Below are 14,314 nucleotides of genomic sequence, written 5' to 3' on the forward strand. Positions count from 1 at the left end.
GCTGTCCAACTGTATATAGCAGATAACAAGTACACTGAATCTATATCCAAGATGATAATTTATTAAGTTGAAGAAAAACTGACTTGTTTACATCAGTCACCTGAGATTTATTTATTTATTTTCTTTTAAACACATTTTCTTACTGTAATCTGTACTAGATCTTTTTCCAAATCTCTAAAACTTGTGATGTCCTGCTTTTGCAAAATACAGATGTAGAGCTTGGAAACAAGACTACTGAGTTTTTATATCATTTTATCTGTTATGTAAATAAACTGACTCTCATTAAATTCTACCCAGTCACAGACATAAATTTTCTTGAAGATGTAGATTTGCTCTACGTTCTGGCTCTGAGCAATCATTCTGCACTTGCATCAGATTATTGTAATCTCATCTCTTGCCTGTAGCAAGAAGGTTACTGCCCGACTGTGCTCCCCTCTACCAAGCAACACAAATAAACCATTGTGGTTGATGAACCACAATGCAATTGGATTTACAGTGTAGTCAGGTTTTTTAGATCCCAAACACATAATAAGAGTATGAAAAGAACAGTGAAAAAAAATTTTTTTTTTTTGGAGGAAGAGTTGTGAGACTCTGATATGTAAAACAGAGTGCCATGTAGGAAGTTGATAATTCCATACAGCCACTTTTCAAAATAAAGCATTTATTCAAGATGACAAAACCATTTCCAAATATCATTTTGGTCTTGCCTTTTGATTTAAAAAAAAAAGTATCTCAAAGTATTTCATTATCTTTTATCTTTTTTTTAATACTGAGTTCTTTAATGTTCATTGTCTATACAATTTCCACTTTATTTAAAATGTTGCTTAATTTGTACTTTTTAAATATATACATCAGCCTAATTTCTTTCGTGTACAGATTAATCTGATCTATTTCTAATTACAATTTTTGATGTACATGTTACTTGCATCCTCTTAAAAAAATCTCAGAAGCCATCTCTCCTTTTTTATCTCTTTCTCCAGTGGTCCTTCACATGTCTTCTCAGCTACGCATGTGTCCAAAGAGAACAAATTGCATCTTTACCCCATATCAATTTTCTAAATGTGACCACAAGCACATAAAATAGCCAGTTATCCTGCAAATTTGGATAACATTCATTAATTCTTATCACAAGTGTGAAAAACTACTTATTTTCACTAAAAACGGTGCAAGGAAATACTTTTGGGATGATTTTCCTTTTAAAGCCAAGAATAAGAAAGTGCGGAAGACAGCTTCTTCCCGGGGGGGTCAAAATGACCTCTGTATAGATACAGTGTAGACTTAATTTCCTACCACAAGTACATTCCTCCAAATAGGAATAGTTAAAAACATATATCCTCCGCACCTGAATTACCATATATTTTAACAGTAGCTGAAGAAAATAGCAGGTTTGGTCTTCAGCAATTTTCTCTCCAGAGACAGCTGGCAAAAGCGGCGTTATTTCTTCTGGAAAAATCTTAGCTAAAATAAAAAGAAAATGTTTTAAACATAGAAAACCTGAAAATAGTTAAATAAAAGGTATTTTCTATAAAAAGATGAATTTGAAAATAATCATTAATGCACTACTAAGTTGTACAAAGTCAAAGTCCAGTAACTGCTTGGGCTTCCCGTATTTCCCCAAGTCCTACTGCATACAATCAAGGATTGCACCAACCCCTGATTTACTGCACTTTGGAAGGGTTAACACAAGCAATCACTGCAGATTAACCAATAAGCTGTAAATCTACACACCTACTGATTTTGCAGTAACATGTTCATATAGCTGCATCTCAATTAAAAAAAAAAACCAAACACAAAACAACAAAACCCAACCATTCTGAACTCAGAATGACAAGATCAGAAGGCCATACAGCTGCAACAAATACAACAGCTTGACAAATTCAGTACATCTCTGAATTATAAAGACAAATAGCATCATCCATGTGACATCTTCCCCACAAGAAACTCTACAGCTCCACAACGACCTCAGTGGAAGGGGAAGGCAATACACCCGTCGTGGAAATTGTGTTCATTTACTCACCGTCTGGCAAATTAGGAGGACTAATGAGGTTATCTAGCGTACAGGGACCTCGTGAGGACATAATGGGTGGAAAGCCAGGCACAAGGCACGCAAATATTAATATCTGCTCTTCTGCACAGTTAGTCTGAAGCGCTTGAAGCCAGAGAAGAAACAGTCGGATTCCTTCACATCTTATCTACAAGGGGATGATTTTGTAGAAAAAGATATTAAAACAGATTTGTAAGCACAGTAACACAGGCAAATAGTTAAGAAAATGCAGGACAAGTACTTTCATCCCAGCTACCCGCTAGTGAGTCTTTCCATCATACCAAGATTAATCACATTATTAATTTAATCATGAGCAGAGAAGGGTGGGAGCAAGCTGTACCCAAGGCGGTGGCACTCCAAGACGACAGCATTACCACTCCAACTTCAATCAGAGCCCAGAGAGTTCTAGTTCCACTCCCCCAGTTCCTGGGGCCAAACACATCTTGGCTAGCCTCAAGACTCAATCTTAAAAGGGGCTCTGGAAGTACAACAGCAAGTGTGACGCACAACCGGGGAGCTGCCAATGCTTCGTGCCCTACAAAGTGTGAAATCTTGGTGCCACAGAGGTCAAAGCAAGCTATTGTCCTCAACATCACTGGGATCAGAAGATCCTCGTGAAAACTAAGATGCAACAAACCACCCAAGGTAGCGTACTCAGGAAGTTTACTAAGTTTATTTACTTTTTTTTTTTTAATTAACAAGATACAATTTTAATTTTAGCAATATATTTAGAAAAAGAAAAATCGATTTAAAACTCTTTGGCAAACAAGAAACCAATACGTTTAATACAGTATACTTAGTGCTAGAGAGATCTGAAAAAATAAAGTATTAAGCAAAAATATATTGATACCTTCTCCAGGTAGCTTTACAAAGGTCATTAGAACAGCAAAATGACTGAAGAAGATAAAAATTAAAATAATCTAGGATTACAATAATAAAGGTTATGATTAAAAGGTGAATAAGTAAAATTAAAAAGCCTAACAATCTGAAAAACACTGATATTGGAAAATTATAAAGTAATATGCTTCGTAAGAACTAAAGTGAAAAGAAATACCAATACATCCTCAAAGAGAAATACCTTCAGAGAATTTCCAGTGTGCAAAAGTTTCTTCAGAATCGACCCTGGATTAGAAAAATTAAATAGGCACGTATCAGATACTAAGATGGTCACTCTCCACCAGAATGTTTTTTAAAAAATACTACAGAAAAGGCTAGTTTAACGCCATTTACTATGTGGCTACATGCTGGTGTTTAAGAAAAGGAAAACTACGGGGCGAAAAAACCAAAAGTGAATCTAATTACAATCATCATCATCAATGTTATAAGATTAAATATAATGTATCTTTACAGCAAGGTACTTTGGTTTTAGTCAGATGACAATTTCTCCAATTATTTTAATTAAAAATAAGATATCTAGGGGAAATTTTGACTTACTAGATTTGGAGAGCTCAAGAAGTCCAACTTGTGGGATTAATGCATTCAAATACACTAATATTGACAATAATGATAAGAAAAAGATGCTAGCAATCTATACCACGTTCATGTCTATAAAACACAACTATTAAAATTGCAAAATATTTCAATTCTGGTTTTAGAAATACCAGGCTAACTGCCCTTAACTTCACATGTCTGACCTAAAAATCAGAGAGAGATTATACATCAAATGCTTCAGGTAAAAAATGTTTTTAATCCAATTCTGAGAAAAATAACATGCTGTAGCACTCAGCTGCTGTTTCTCCTGGATTCATGAATTATGTACATTCCTTAAATGTGATCCTTCCCTCAAGATCTCACCATTTCACAGTATTAAATGGAAATCATTAACATATATAGCAAATACATATTAATGCACATGAACATTAAGCAAAAAGCAAATCACAAGGTACAGCTGTAAATAATCGCACCGCCAAATTTTGTAGCTTATTTATTGGACACAGCTAAAAAATTATCCAAATACGGCTATACAAGAGAAGCAAGAAATATAAAGAATATATTAGCTATAAAACAACTGACTAAAACCAATTTGTTCTGGACTAATTCAGATGAAATGGTAGTAAAGTGGTTAAGCAGATGCCTCCTTTTATTTTTGTCAGTGCTAACTGCAAATGTGACAACAACCCTTTCCTTGACCTTTAACTTCCACTCATTATTTCTTCTGCAACAGCAAATTCATTGTTCTGATGAAAAACATGGCAGCTGATGAAATAGTGCTGGAAACCAAACCAAACAACAACAAAAAAGTACTACTTAGAAGAAATATAATGCCCCCCCCCCCCCCCCCCCCAAAGCAGCAAAAAATTTACTTTAACAAACAGCAAAACAAAACATTGTGACCACTTTGGTAGCACTCAGAAGCAGAATTTTCAAAGTAGTGATGAACCAAAGATATTTAATTGAGAGGAAATTATCAAGTTAAACTACTTCATTGGATTTCAAGGTGCTTTGACTATCAAAATAAATGTATTTCACCTTGCAATATTTCTGCACTCATCTGACTCTAGCTTTATTCAATCTGGTCAAATAAGGAGAGGAACAAATTTTGCTTTCTGGCTCCTGTACACGATCACAAGGTCAAAACTTTCACTATATATGCACTGTAGGCCACAGGGAATATTTAAAGCATTGAAAAGTTAGCTATCTGCAAACTAAAGACAATAAAACCTTTTTTTTCCCCATAGCATTGATGTTTGAATCTAATTTTAAAGTCTAGTTGAAAGTCCTATACGAACTATATGAAAACTTCTAAAAAACATGATAGTTTTTCAGAAAAATTAATCCTGCTTTTCCTATTTCGATTTCCAAAGTTCATAAGTGACTAAATCAAGCCTGTTAGATATCTATTATCTTTATGCTTAAGAGAAAACAACTATAGCAAAAGAACATGAAGTGCTTTAAGCCAAGCACTGCAAGTGTGTGCCTTAACTAAGTCAGCAACTTTATTTTGTTCTTTTTTATGCATGTGTTGCAATACAATTTTCAGTTCCGTGCTTATGAAGCCTTTTTCTGCAGAACACCTGCCTCACAAAGCATGCAGAATGGACAGGAGACTGAGGAAAAAAAAGCAGAGCTTTACTAACTCCAAGACTTCTCTCTGCCAGACTCCTCCGATTCCTTCCCTTGCTCCAGAAGCCAGAATATGTACAGTAAATGCCGTAGGAGCATGGGGCAAGAACAGATGGTCTCTTGGTTTGACCAAGTGAGTGCCATCCATAGGTATCTTGCATCTGTCATGGCCAATGTCATATTCTAACGCGATGCTTGGCAAATCCTCCATTATATGAGGATCAGTTGAAGACAGCTGGGGCTAAACTTGCAGAAATACCGTGTATTCATAATTCAACTTCTAAAGGCCAGTAAAATTGTGGACCACTCATTAAAAGAAAAATGGATCAAAAAGAGCTACTAAAAAGTCTGTATTTTTGTCGTTAATCTCTTTCCTTCACTACTGCAGCTCTAAACCAGAAATTCCTCATTTAATTCCCACAAACAGTGTGGCAACTGAGTGTTTCACAAATATTAATGAACTAAACTGCACAGAGAATACAGGAATATCAGAGAAGAAATTAAGCTCCTGTTCACTGCAGCAGTCCAATGGTTTGCATTCAGTTTAGCACAGCCTGTGCTCCACTACCAAACAGCCACCTATTCACACCGTAAGTTTTACAGAATAAATTTCGAGGAGGCGGCAAGGGTTGAGTTCAACACAGTATCTATCGTTAGGCAAAGAACAGTATTTAGTACTACGACTTTGTATGGGCATCTCATATATGATCACTTGCAAAAGACTATCATAATGCAAATTTGCAAGAGAGTCACATACAGATTCCACAACCCTCCTCAATCTTATTTTTTGGTGTTAGTCTGTGAATACAAAGGGAGACCTAATTAGAAAAAGGTGTGTTGGTTTATAAACCCCATCATCTTGATAGCTTCTAGCACATGAAAGAGAAGAAAGGGAAGAGGACCCAGGCAAATCCAAGAATACAAAAATTGAAAGAGCATTCGTGCAAAACAAAAATGAAGCAGGCAACCAAAACCTCAAAAAACAAGGAACACACAGAGCTGTTATAGCAGGTAAAAAGATTTTTCCATTTGCTTCAAGAATTTTCAGCTGCATGTCTTGCATGTAAGTACTATTTGTGTATGGGCAATACTAAGGTATTCTGTGGTTAAGAGGTCTTGCAGAACCAGGGAAGATACTACAGAAAACATTGATTTTATTTGTACTAGAATGTTTTTAAACCATTCCTTCTTACCTATACTGCGAAAATGCCATCGATAAAAAATCCTCTCAGGTAGTAGCTGCAATATTTTCTGCAGGAAACAAAACTAAATAGTCAAATTTTCCGTAATAAACTGGCTCATTCAGAGGATACAGAGAAACTAATACACAAGACATAAATGAAATGGTAATATATACATAGAGAACACAATAGAAAGCAAATACCTATCATAGTAAGGACTGCTGCCCATTACTTTACTCTCTTGTTATGCAGAAAGAGACTTTGAATGGTCCTGAATAAATACCACGACACTGTTATGAACCGCTTTCCCTTTCCCACTGCCTTGCAAAACCCTAGTAGTCCAGAATACAAACTGATTTCTAATGAAGAAGTTGCAGATTTCTAAGCAGCCCACTTTGGGTTACATTTTTCTGAAGTGTCTGGTAATGACTACTGCTAGATTGATACAGTCCAGATTTTGAGCTTCTGTGGCTTAGGTCTGTCTTTTCACCAACTAATGGGGTCTGATCTCCCAGCTAAGGCAGAGATGAACAGCAGTGCAGTCATTTTTACTGTGAGATGATTTACCTGTGTTTTCAGCTGGTGAGTGAAACCGAGCCAAATTACACAAAGCTAGACTAATTTAATTCACAGCACACGCAGTTAATAAAGCACTTATGTGGAATAATATGTAGTGGCCTGCCTCTGTAGTTTTGGACTGATCCTAACAGAGGCAGATCAAACAAAGAAAGAGGCTGTGGTCAAACCCATTCCCCCTTAGTTTTGTTACGCTACAGGGCACCAACAAAGCAAAGCAATTTAAGCATATGCTTAAGTGCTTTCCTGAATGGAGTCTTACAATCTTAGTTGCAAAGAACAGTTGGGGCTACCAAATGTTGTTCTTTGTCAGTTTAGTGGATGGTAATGTTATTAATAATCTGGATAAATCAAAACTATTTGGGGATCTTACTTGGCTTTTAAAAGGACTTTAAGTTAACAGGCTCCAAGACACCTTTTTTTTTTTTTTCCTTTTTTCCTCTTTTTTAAACAATCAGCAGTATAGACTAGGGCTTGGCAAGTAGGTGTATTAGTAGTACAGGACAGCTAACTTAATACTGCTCAGCCTCAAAAAAAGTGAGAGAACAAACATGGTTTCACATAGATTTCACAGAAAAATGTGTCTGGATCTTACAACTTTTCAGACATTGAAATATGAAATTAAGAAGATATATTTAAATGGGAAACTAGTTTTCAACATCTACTTTTGAAAATAAAATTAAACTATGTTACAAATGACTAACAGTCAAGAGTTCCTTGTCATTATCAAACAAAATCACTGGAACAAACTTCTGCACAACAAAGCACCATTAAGTTTTCAGAATACTACATGCAGGATGCAAAATGAATGACAAGTCATTTAAGCAACGGTGACCCATTTGTTGGTCTTTTGCACATAAAAGCTCACAAGAGGAAATAAAGCGTCACAGCCAAGAAAGCAAGAATTGGCATTTTAGGCAATCCTTCAGAGACGGCCAACACATGAATCATTATTGCTGTTAAGAACAGTATGCTCGAGAGATGGAATAAGACAGACTTTTTTTATTTTTGACAACAAAGTGCTTCAGAAATCATCTACAACACTCAAAATAGAGTCTTTTTGAAAATGGAACATTCCTTTCTCCATGGCAGAAGATGGAAGTCATGACAAGTTCATAGACTTAGGGAACTAGACCTCAGTTCACACAGACTGGTCTTCCTTCACATCTTTACCATAGCACATGCTCCCCATTAGTATTTGGCATTTCTAAAAGTTTACCTAGAATAAAAATATAAATCGGGCACATCCCTTCTATGTTCTGGTCGTATTTTGTTTCAGCATTACTCCCACAGCTACCTCCCCAGGACACTGTGGCAGCAGGGACCGAAGGAGCGGGTGGCTGGTGGCCAGAGGTCTAGCTCCCCATCCATGGGCAGGAGGAACGCGCTTGGGATGAAGGATCTGACTGGCTAAAAATGAGGCCATGATTCACATTTGGGCTTTACCTGTTAGTTAAGGACCACGTTTCTGCCAATCAGATTGCAGGATCCACAGACAAAGAATTATCATTATCCATCTAAATATTAAAATACTAGCAGCCCACCACTTGTCAAGACTATTTCTAACATTAATCTTTACCTAACTTGGCACAGGGCAGAAAGGAGCTTGTAACCCAAATCATGAATACTTCAAAGTCACTGCAAGAGCGGTGGCACTTTGCATGCAGAGTTCGGTCTGCATCCAGGCACACATTAGACTGATCCCCTACCGCAGGCCCAAAGTGCACGAAGAAAGGCTCCATTAAACAAAACCCCAAGACAAACTGGCAACAAAAAATGGTCTGAATTCAAGTATCAGAATACACTGCAGGGAAGAACCTTCAAACATCTTCACGTTTATTATGGAAAACCAGACAAAAATCACATATATTTTGTTTCCATTGTTTTTGTAAGAAGTACAGTAGATAGAGAAAAACCAATTTCCTTTTACAGGCCACACTAACAAGATACCTTCAGCTTGTCTTTGGATGTAAATTCTCTCTCGTTTGTTTCCAAACACTAACTTTTGAGAACCAATTGTATTAAACTTCCAAAAAATCAAGCACCACTTCTGTATCAGAATGCTTTTATTAGAAATTTGTCAAAATCTGGTACTACTACTAGTGAAAAGCCATATCTTAGTATATTTCAGATGATACAGTAAAATTCTTTATTGTAAAACAAAAATTGTATTTAGAAAATATACGTCTACTTCACTAGAAGTCTGATGTATACTTAAACACCAGGCATGGAATACTCGTGTATTATGAATGAAAGTTTGTGAAAGTAATCTGATGATGTACAAATAAATTTTCCTTAGTTGCCAAAAGAAACAATACATATTTCCCAAGAGCTTCAGCAATGTTCTTAAAGTAATTTTACAGTGTACACATCCCAATTGATTCAGGATCAAAATAAATAACCACCACTTGTTAGTTGTTTCAAAACACAATAGCGCATTGAAGGAAGCTGGGTTTTACCACACCCTCTCTGCAAGATGCAAAGCACGTTAACCATTATTTGGGAAAGGCCAGAGGCACGACAGCACGCAGTAAAGGCAGTCAGTATCCTTTATGTTACACAGTTGCACCTAAACTTGAACCCCAAGTTCACTTCCAGAAAGCGAACCATGATAAGGTGTAAGCTGCATAAGCTGATAAGGTGGCAAAGCTGCATAATAAAGACCCATTTTGAAAAAGAACTTAGTAACAACTCTTGCATCCAAGTGTTAGTGAATTTTAGGTTATGCCCAGAGAAAACCTGGGAAACAAATGCTGTTGTGGAGTACGACCACCACCAGGAAAAGCAAGCTTAAACTTTAAATTGCATGAAGCTGGGAGAGTTGGGGAAGAAAAGAACACACTTACAGGTTGGTTTTTTTTTTAAAAAAACCACAGAATCAAACACCCTTGTCAGGTGACTGCACCAAAACAATTCAAGGGTTGAAATAAATAGTAAGAAGACAGAAGTTCCTATCTGAGGAAAGCCTCCATATCCCAAAATCTTTTCATATAGCAAAAATTGAGACACTTAAGTAATTTCTCATGCTGTTCTCCTTTTCAGAATCTCAAAACCAGGGGAAAAAAAAATATATATGGATGCACCTTGAAAAAATGCAAAGATATGATTAATCACCTGCATAGTACTACTGAGTAGTAAACAAAAGTCATTTTTAAAAAAGCAAATTAGATTGCTAGCATCACAGCTACCTACTGACGATATGAAAGCTTTGCAGCAGATTAGAATGAATATAAGTAATCTTAATTCAGAGTTCATATTTGCTCCTGCAATGCAAAAATAAGTTATCATGGTTAAAAGTCTACACTATTAAATAAAAATTTCCAAATGTTAGAAGTTAATTGAAAGTTACAGCTAGAATGCCTTTTAACTATTAATTTTCGCATGTGTGCATTAGAGTCCCCAGACTAAGATGGTGTTACAGTGCGACATAAGATTGCATAAGTCATGAACAACCTCCAGTTGTTGTCCTTTCAACTTAGCATTTCCAAGAACATTTTCTACACCCTCCCAACCCCTGGTGTTCTAAAAAACGCATATTGCTATTCCTATAAAACAAATGATAGTTTCTTCCACTCCAGCCTAGACTTTTAGCAATACCGCTGTGAATCCAAACTGGCTATTGACATCTTGTTTCTAGTTTCACAGTACACTAATAAGAAATATTTTAAGAAACCCCACAGTGCAAAATAATATTGCTTTTTCAGAAAACACATAGATCTATTTAATGCTTAGTGCTTTGCTGCATCTATATGGTAATCCATTATAGCACACTTGAAATAGAAATTAGGTATTACTACTGATCAACACATCAGGGTATCTGTCAGTTCTTTTAACTGATTATCCATAGTTCTTTTTCTTCTGGACTTCCTGCATGACTAGGAATAATGTTAAGTTTAAATCTTAGTTTACACAGGATGCTGCTTTTTGAAAGATATATCTCTCTCTTTTATCAAAGTAAAATAAAAAATACCAAGGTTTGTATTTCAGACTCATTCTGACTTAACCAATACTGCAATTTCTTTTTAAGTCTTTTATTTTTGCCAACTTTGTTGAATCATCATGATTGGTAGCTTTGTGCCTATTATTGTGTGCTGTGCTACCCTGTTGTAGAACATAGAGAAAGCTAAGGCTGTTACCAAATCTTACGCTGAAGATCCCTACAGCCTGAATGTTTTCCAGCTTAACTTACACAAAAGTGAGACAATAAGCATTGTTGTTCTGCCTTCCAGAGCTACAAGAAACTGTTCTGTAACATGCCATGCAGAGTCTCTCATTAAACAACAAAAACAAATGTGTTCTTACTGACTGAACATGCTCTCAGAGGCAATGTCAATGACAAGTTCAGAATAATGTTCATTCCAGGTGAATGGATTCTAAGGAAAAAAAAACAAACCAGCTTTTTCGATACAACCTGTACAGGAGAAGGAGTTTCTATTAGTCAGTGGCAGTTGGATCTACTTTAAGCCAAACCAAATGTAGAATAGCTCTCCTGTGCCTCTATGTTCAAGTACTGTGCGGTGGTATCTCCACAAGAGTTTCAGAGTGTTCAACTACGAAAATCTGTAGTAATTTAGAAATTTTCCAGCTACTATTCACCGATTTAGGTGAAGCCAAGAGCCCGATGAAGTTAGTATGCCTGCAGCAGTTCAAGCTAAATAAAGGGATACTCCATTTATTGCATGAATAAATTATTTACAGTTATTCGTTGAGGGAAAATGTCTGCCCAAAGCACACAAGACAGTTATTCTTGCCCTAGGCGTAACATTAAACAGTAAGATCTCTGAAGTCGAACACATGAAACATATAGTTAGAATTTACAACAGAATGCTGTAAGAACAATGACGTTATTTTAAGAACAATAATAGATGAACCAATTAGAATTATGGCAGAACAAACTGTAGATGGTTCAAAAAGTAATTTTCTATGTGTAGGAAAGAAGGGCTATAAGCAATTTTATTGTTATAAACAAGTAAGCCCTTTTTACTCTATTAAGCTTGAGAATCAGCCAACCAAGTCTGTGTGACAGACTTGAGGTTAAACAGTGGAACTGGCAATTACAGTAGGCACAGGGAACCAACTGAAAAGCTGTAACAGAACCGATAACCTGAATTTAAAGCTGCGACTCTTAATGGTACTCTGATTGCAAGTGTAAGATAACCTGCAGATGGGGAAATTAAGCCACTGAGCTGTACAGACATGAGGAAAATGCAAATAGTAACAAGAAAGTTAAATAAAGGGGAAAAGTTAAATAAAAGGGATAACCCCAAGAAATGAGAAACCGGGACCTGTGGCAATAAGAACTCAACAGTAACTTGACTTGATTATTCCTTGTAAAGAACTTTACAAGTACTTTTCACACTGGCCAGTTTTAATATACAATTTATTTCTGCAGAATTCGATTTTACTCAGTTTTATTCAAAATGTAGCAAGTAATTAGGAACAACATCCTAAGATAAGGAAATCACCCTAATAAAATGCTACAAATATAAAAGAACATCCTTTTACACATTCATAAAAAAAAGCAACACAGCACTAAAGTCTTCTAAAAGAGTTACGAATCCAAAAGTCCTGGAAGTTTCACTGATGCAGGTTTTTATGAAATTGGAAGTGACCTGCTAAAAATCACCACTGGCTTTGAGATTTAAGCTGCTTAACCAATATTGCTAATTCACACAGCAGTCTATATAAAGTAGACCTACAATGTGGTGGAAGAACTCGATATTTAAAATATCCACAGCAATCTTCATTCAGAATGAACCAAAGTTATGCATTTTAAAAATTATAGATGTGCATTACTAGGCAGTACTAAAAAAGAAGCGTATATTCCTAAGCTGCGTCAGTGCGCAGAGCTATCTGGTCACCCACCACCACAGCAGGTGTTCCTTTGACAGATGCAGTGTATTTACTGCCTATGGTCTGTAATCTACTTTTCAAAAGGGTTGCTAACAGACTATAGCCAATTATAAACCTATACTGAATTATCATTAGCATTTGCAGAACAAGTAACTTGTGCACATCTGCAGTAATAAATTTAGGCTATACAGCTGCTTCTGTAATCGTTACATTCACACTCTGATAGCAGACCAATCCATGTTTCAATGGATTTATACCACATCTTAATCTTCTGAGTATGTGGCCATTTGTAGTTTATATTTAGATGTGCTTCTAAGGACAACAATACTGTATTAAAACCAGTAGCTACTGCTACAAAATAAAGAGCTCAAAGCATGGTTGGGCAAGTTCTAACAGTTTATTGATTACAATCTCTGGAAAAACGCTTAGTGTTATACAAAAGCCAAAGCAGACTGTGAGTTTGAGTGTGTATAACACAAATACTGCAGAGGCTATTAGCACATTTATATTCTATTTTACATCCACTTAATATTTAAATCCACCTGCTGTGTACATATTCAAGATACTCCAAATCAGACCTAGGAACGACACATGAAAATTTTGCTGCTGAACTTCTAAGGAAGGTCAAAACAGACCGCCCTGTTTATTCCTGTTTACAACCACAGCTAGCCTCTCCTCATTTCAGCAGGGCAAAAGGCACACGGGGGAAGACTAGGCTTGACAGATAAAAGGGTCTAGAAGCATAATCACAGCAAGGCCAATATGAGTTACATTAGATACCTTTCCAGAGTTGTAATTCTGTAGATTCTTGAAAAAAAAAAAATAAAACAAAATAAAATAAATTGTGCTTACTCTGTGTCCAGACCCAGGGACTCACACCGCTCACATTTTCACCAAGTTCAAGAAACCAGAAGTTCCATACAAAACATGGACTTACAGAAATTATGAGATTACAGCATAAACAAACCTTGTTGTACAAGCTATATGAAAAACACAGTATGCTTTTCTAAATAAGGACCTGTGAAACACAAGGGCACTTTATGTTACATTAATGTGCACTAGTAAAAAATAAGCAAAAAAATCCATACTGAGAAGCTTTCAGCATATGTATCATCTGTGGGAGGTGGGAGTACCTAACCCATCTCCTCAGCTAGCTACAAAACTGCAGTGAGACCTGAACTACACTGACAGTATCTGAAAAACTTCTAGCAACAATAGCGGCTACTGCAAGTGACTTTGGGAAGCTTTACTACATTAGAAAGAGTATCCGAAAAATTCTAAGAATAAAATACTTCATACAGTGAACATGTTAAATCAGTGTGATGAATTTTATGACTGCATCAGCATAAGAGATGTGGCTGTTCTTAACTAATAAAGCATAATTCTAGAGAATGGAAAGAAACTGATCTATTCATTATATCAAAACCATCAGTCTGCTCTTATTTCATTACAGATGCAAAAAAAAATGCAGTGTCAAAGGAATCAGTATCTGATGCTGCAAGAAAAAAAAAAGACTTTATTATTAAAAATAATCCAAGCTTTCACAATCAAATGATGGCATAATACTTTTACGGGACCTAGAAAACTTACATAAATG

General features: G+C 36.1%; 1 protein-coding gene across 1 annotated transcript in view; it reads right to left on the reverse strand.

Moving 5' to 3' along the window:
* RALGAPA2 (Ral GTPase activating protein catalytic subunit alpha 2) overlaps window positions 1-14,314 on the reverse strand; it is a 137,798-nt gene that overhangs the window by 110,783 nt on the left and 12,701 nt on the right. The window contains exons 4-7 of the mRNA XM_050894119.1: window positions 6,301-6,358; window positions 3,123-3,166; window positions 2,018-2,192; window positions 1,343-1,458 (exon numbers count right to left, since the gene is read on the reverse strand). Of these exons, the coding sequence (XP_050750076.1) occupies window positions 1,343-1,458; window positions 2,018-2,192; window positions 3,123-3,166; window positions 6,301-6,358 (393 nt within the window). The remainder of the gene's footprint in view (window positions 1-1,342; window positions 1,459-2,017; window positions 2,193-3,122; window positions 3,167-6,300; window positions 6,359-14,314) is intronic.

This window comes from Gymnogyps californianus, chromosome 3 (genome assembly GCF_018139145.2).
Source record: "Gymnogyps californianus isolate 813 chromosome 3, ASM1813914v2, whole genome shotgun sequence".
Classification (NCBI taxonomy): Eukaryota; Metazoa; Chordata; class Aves; order Accipitriformes; family Cathartidae; genus Gymnogyps; species Gymnogyps californianus.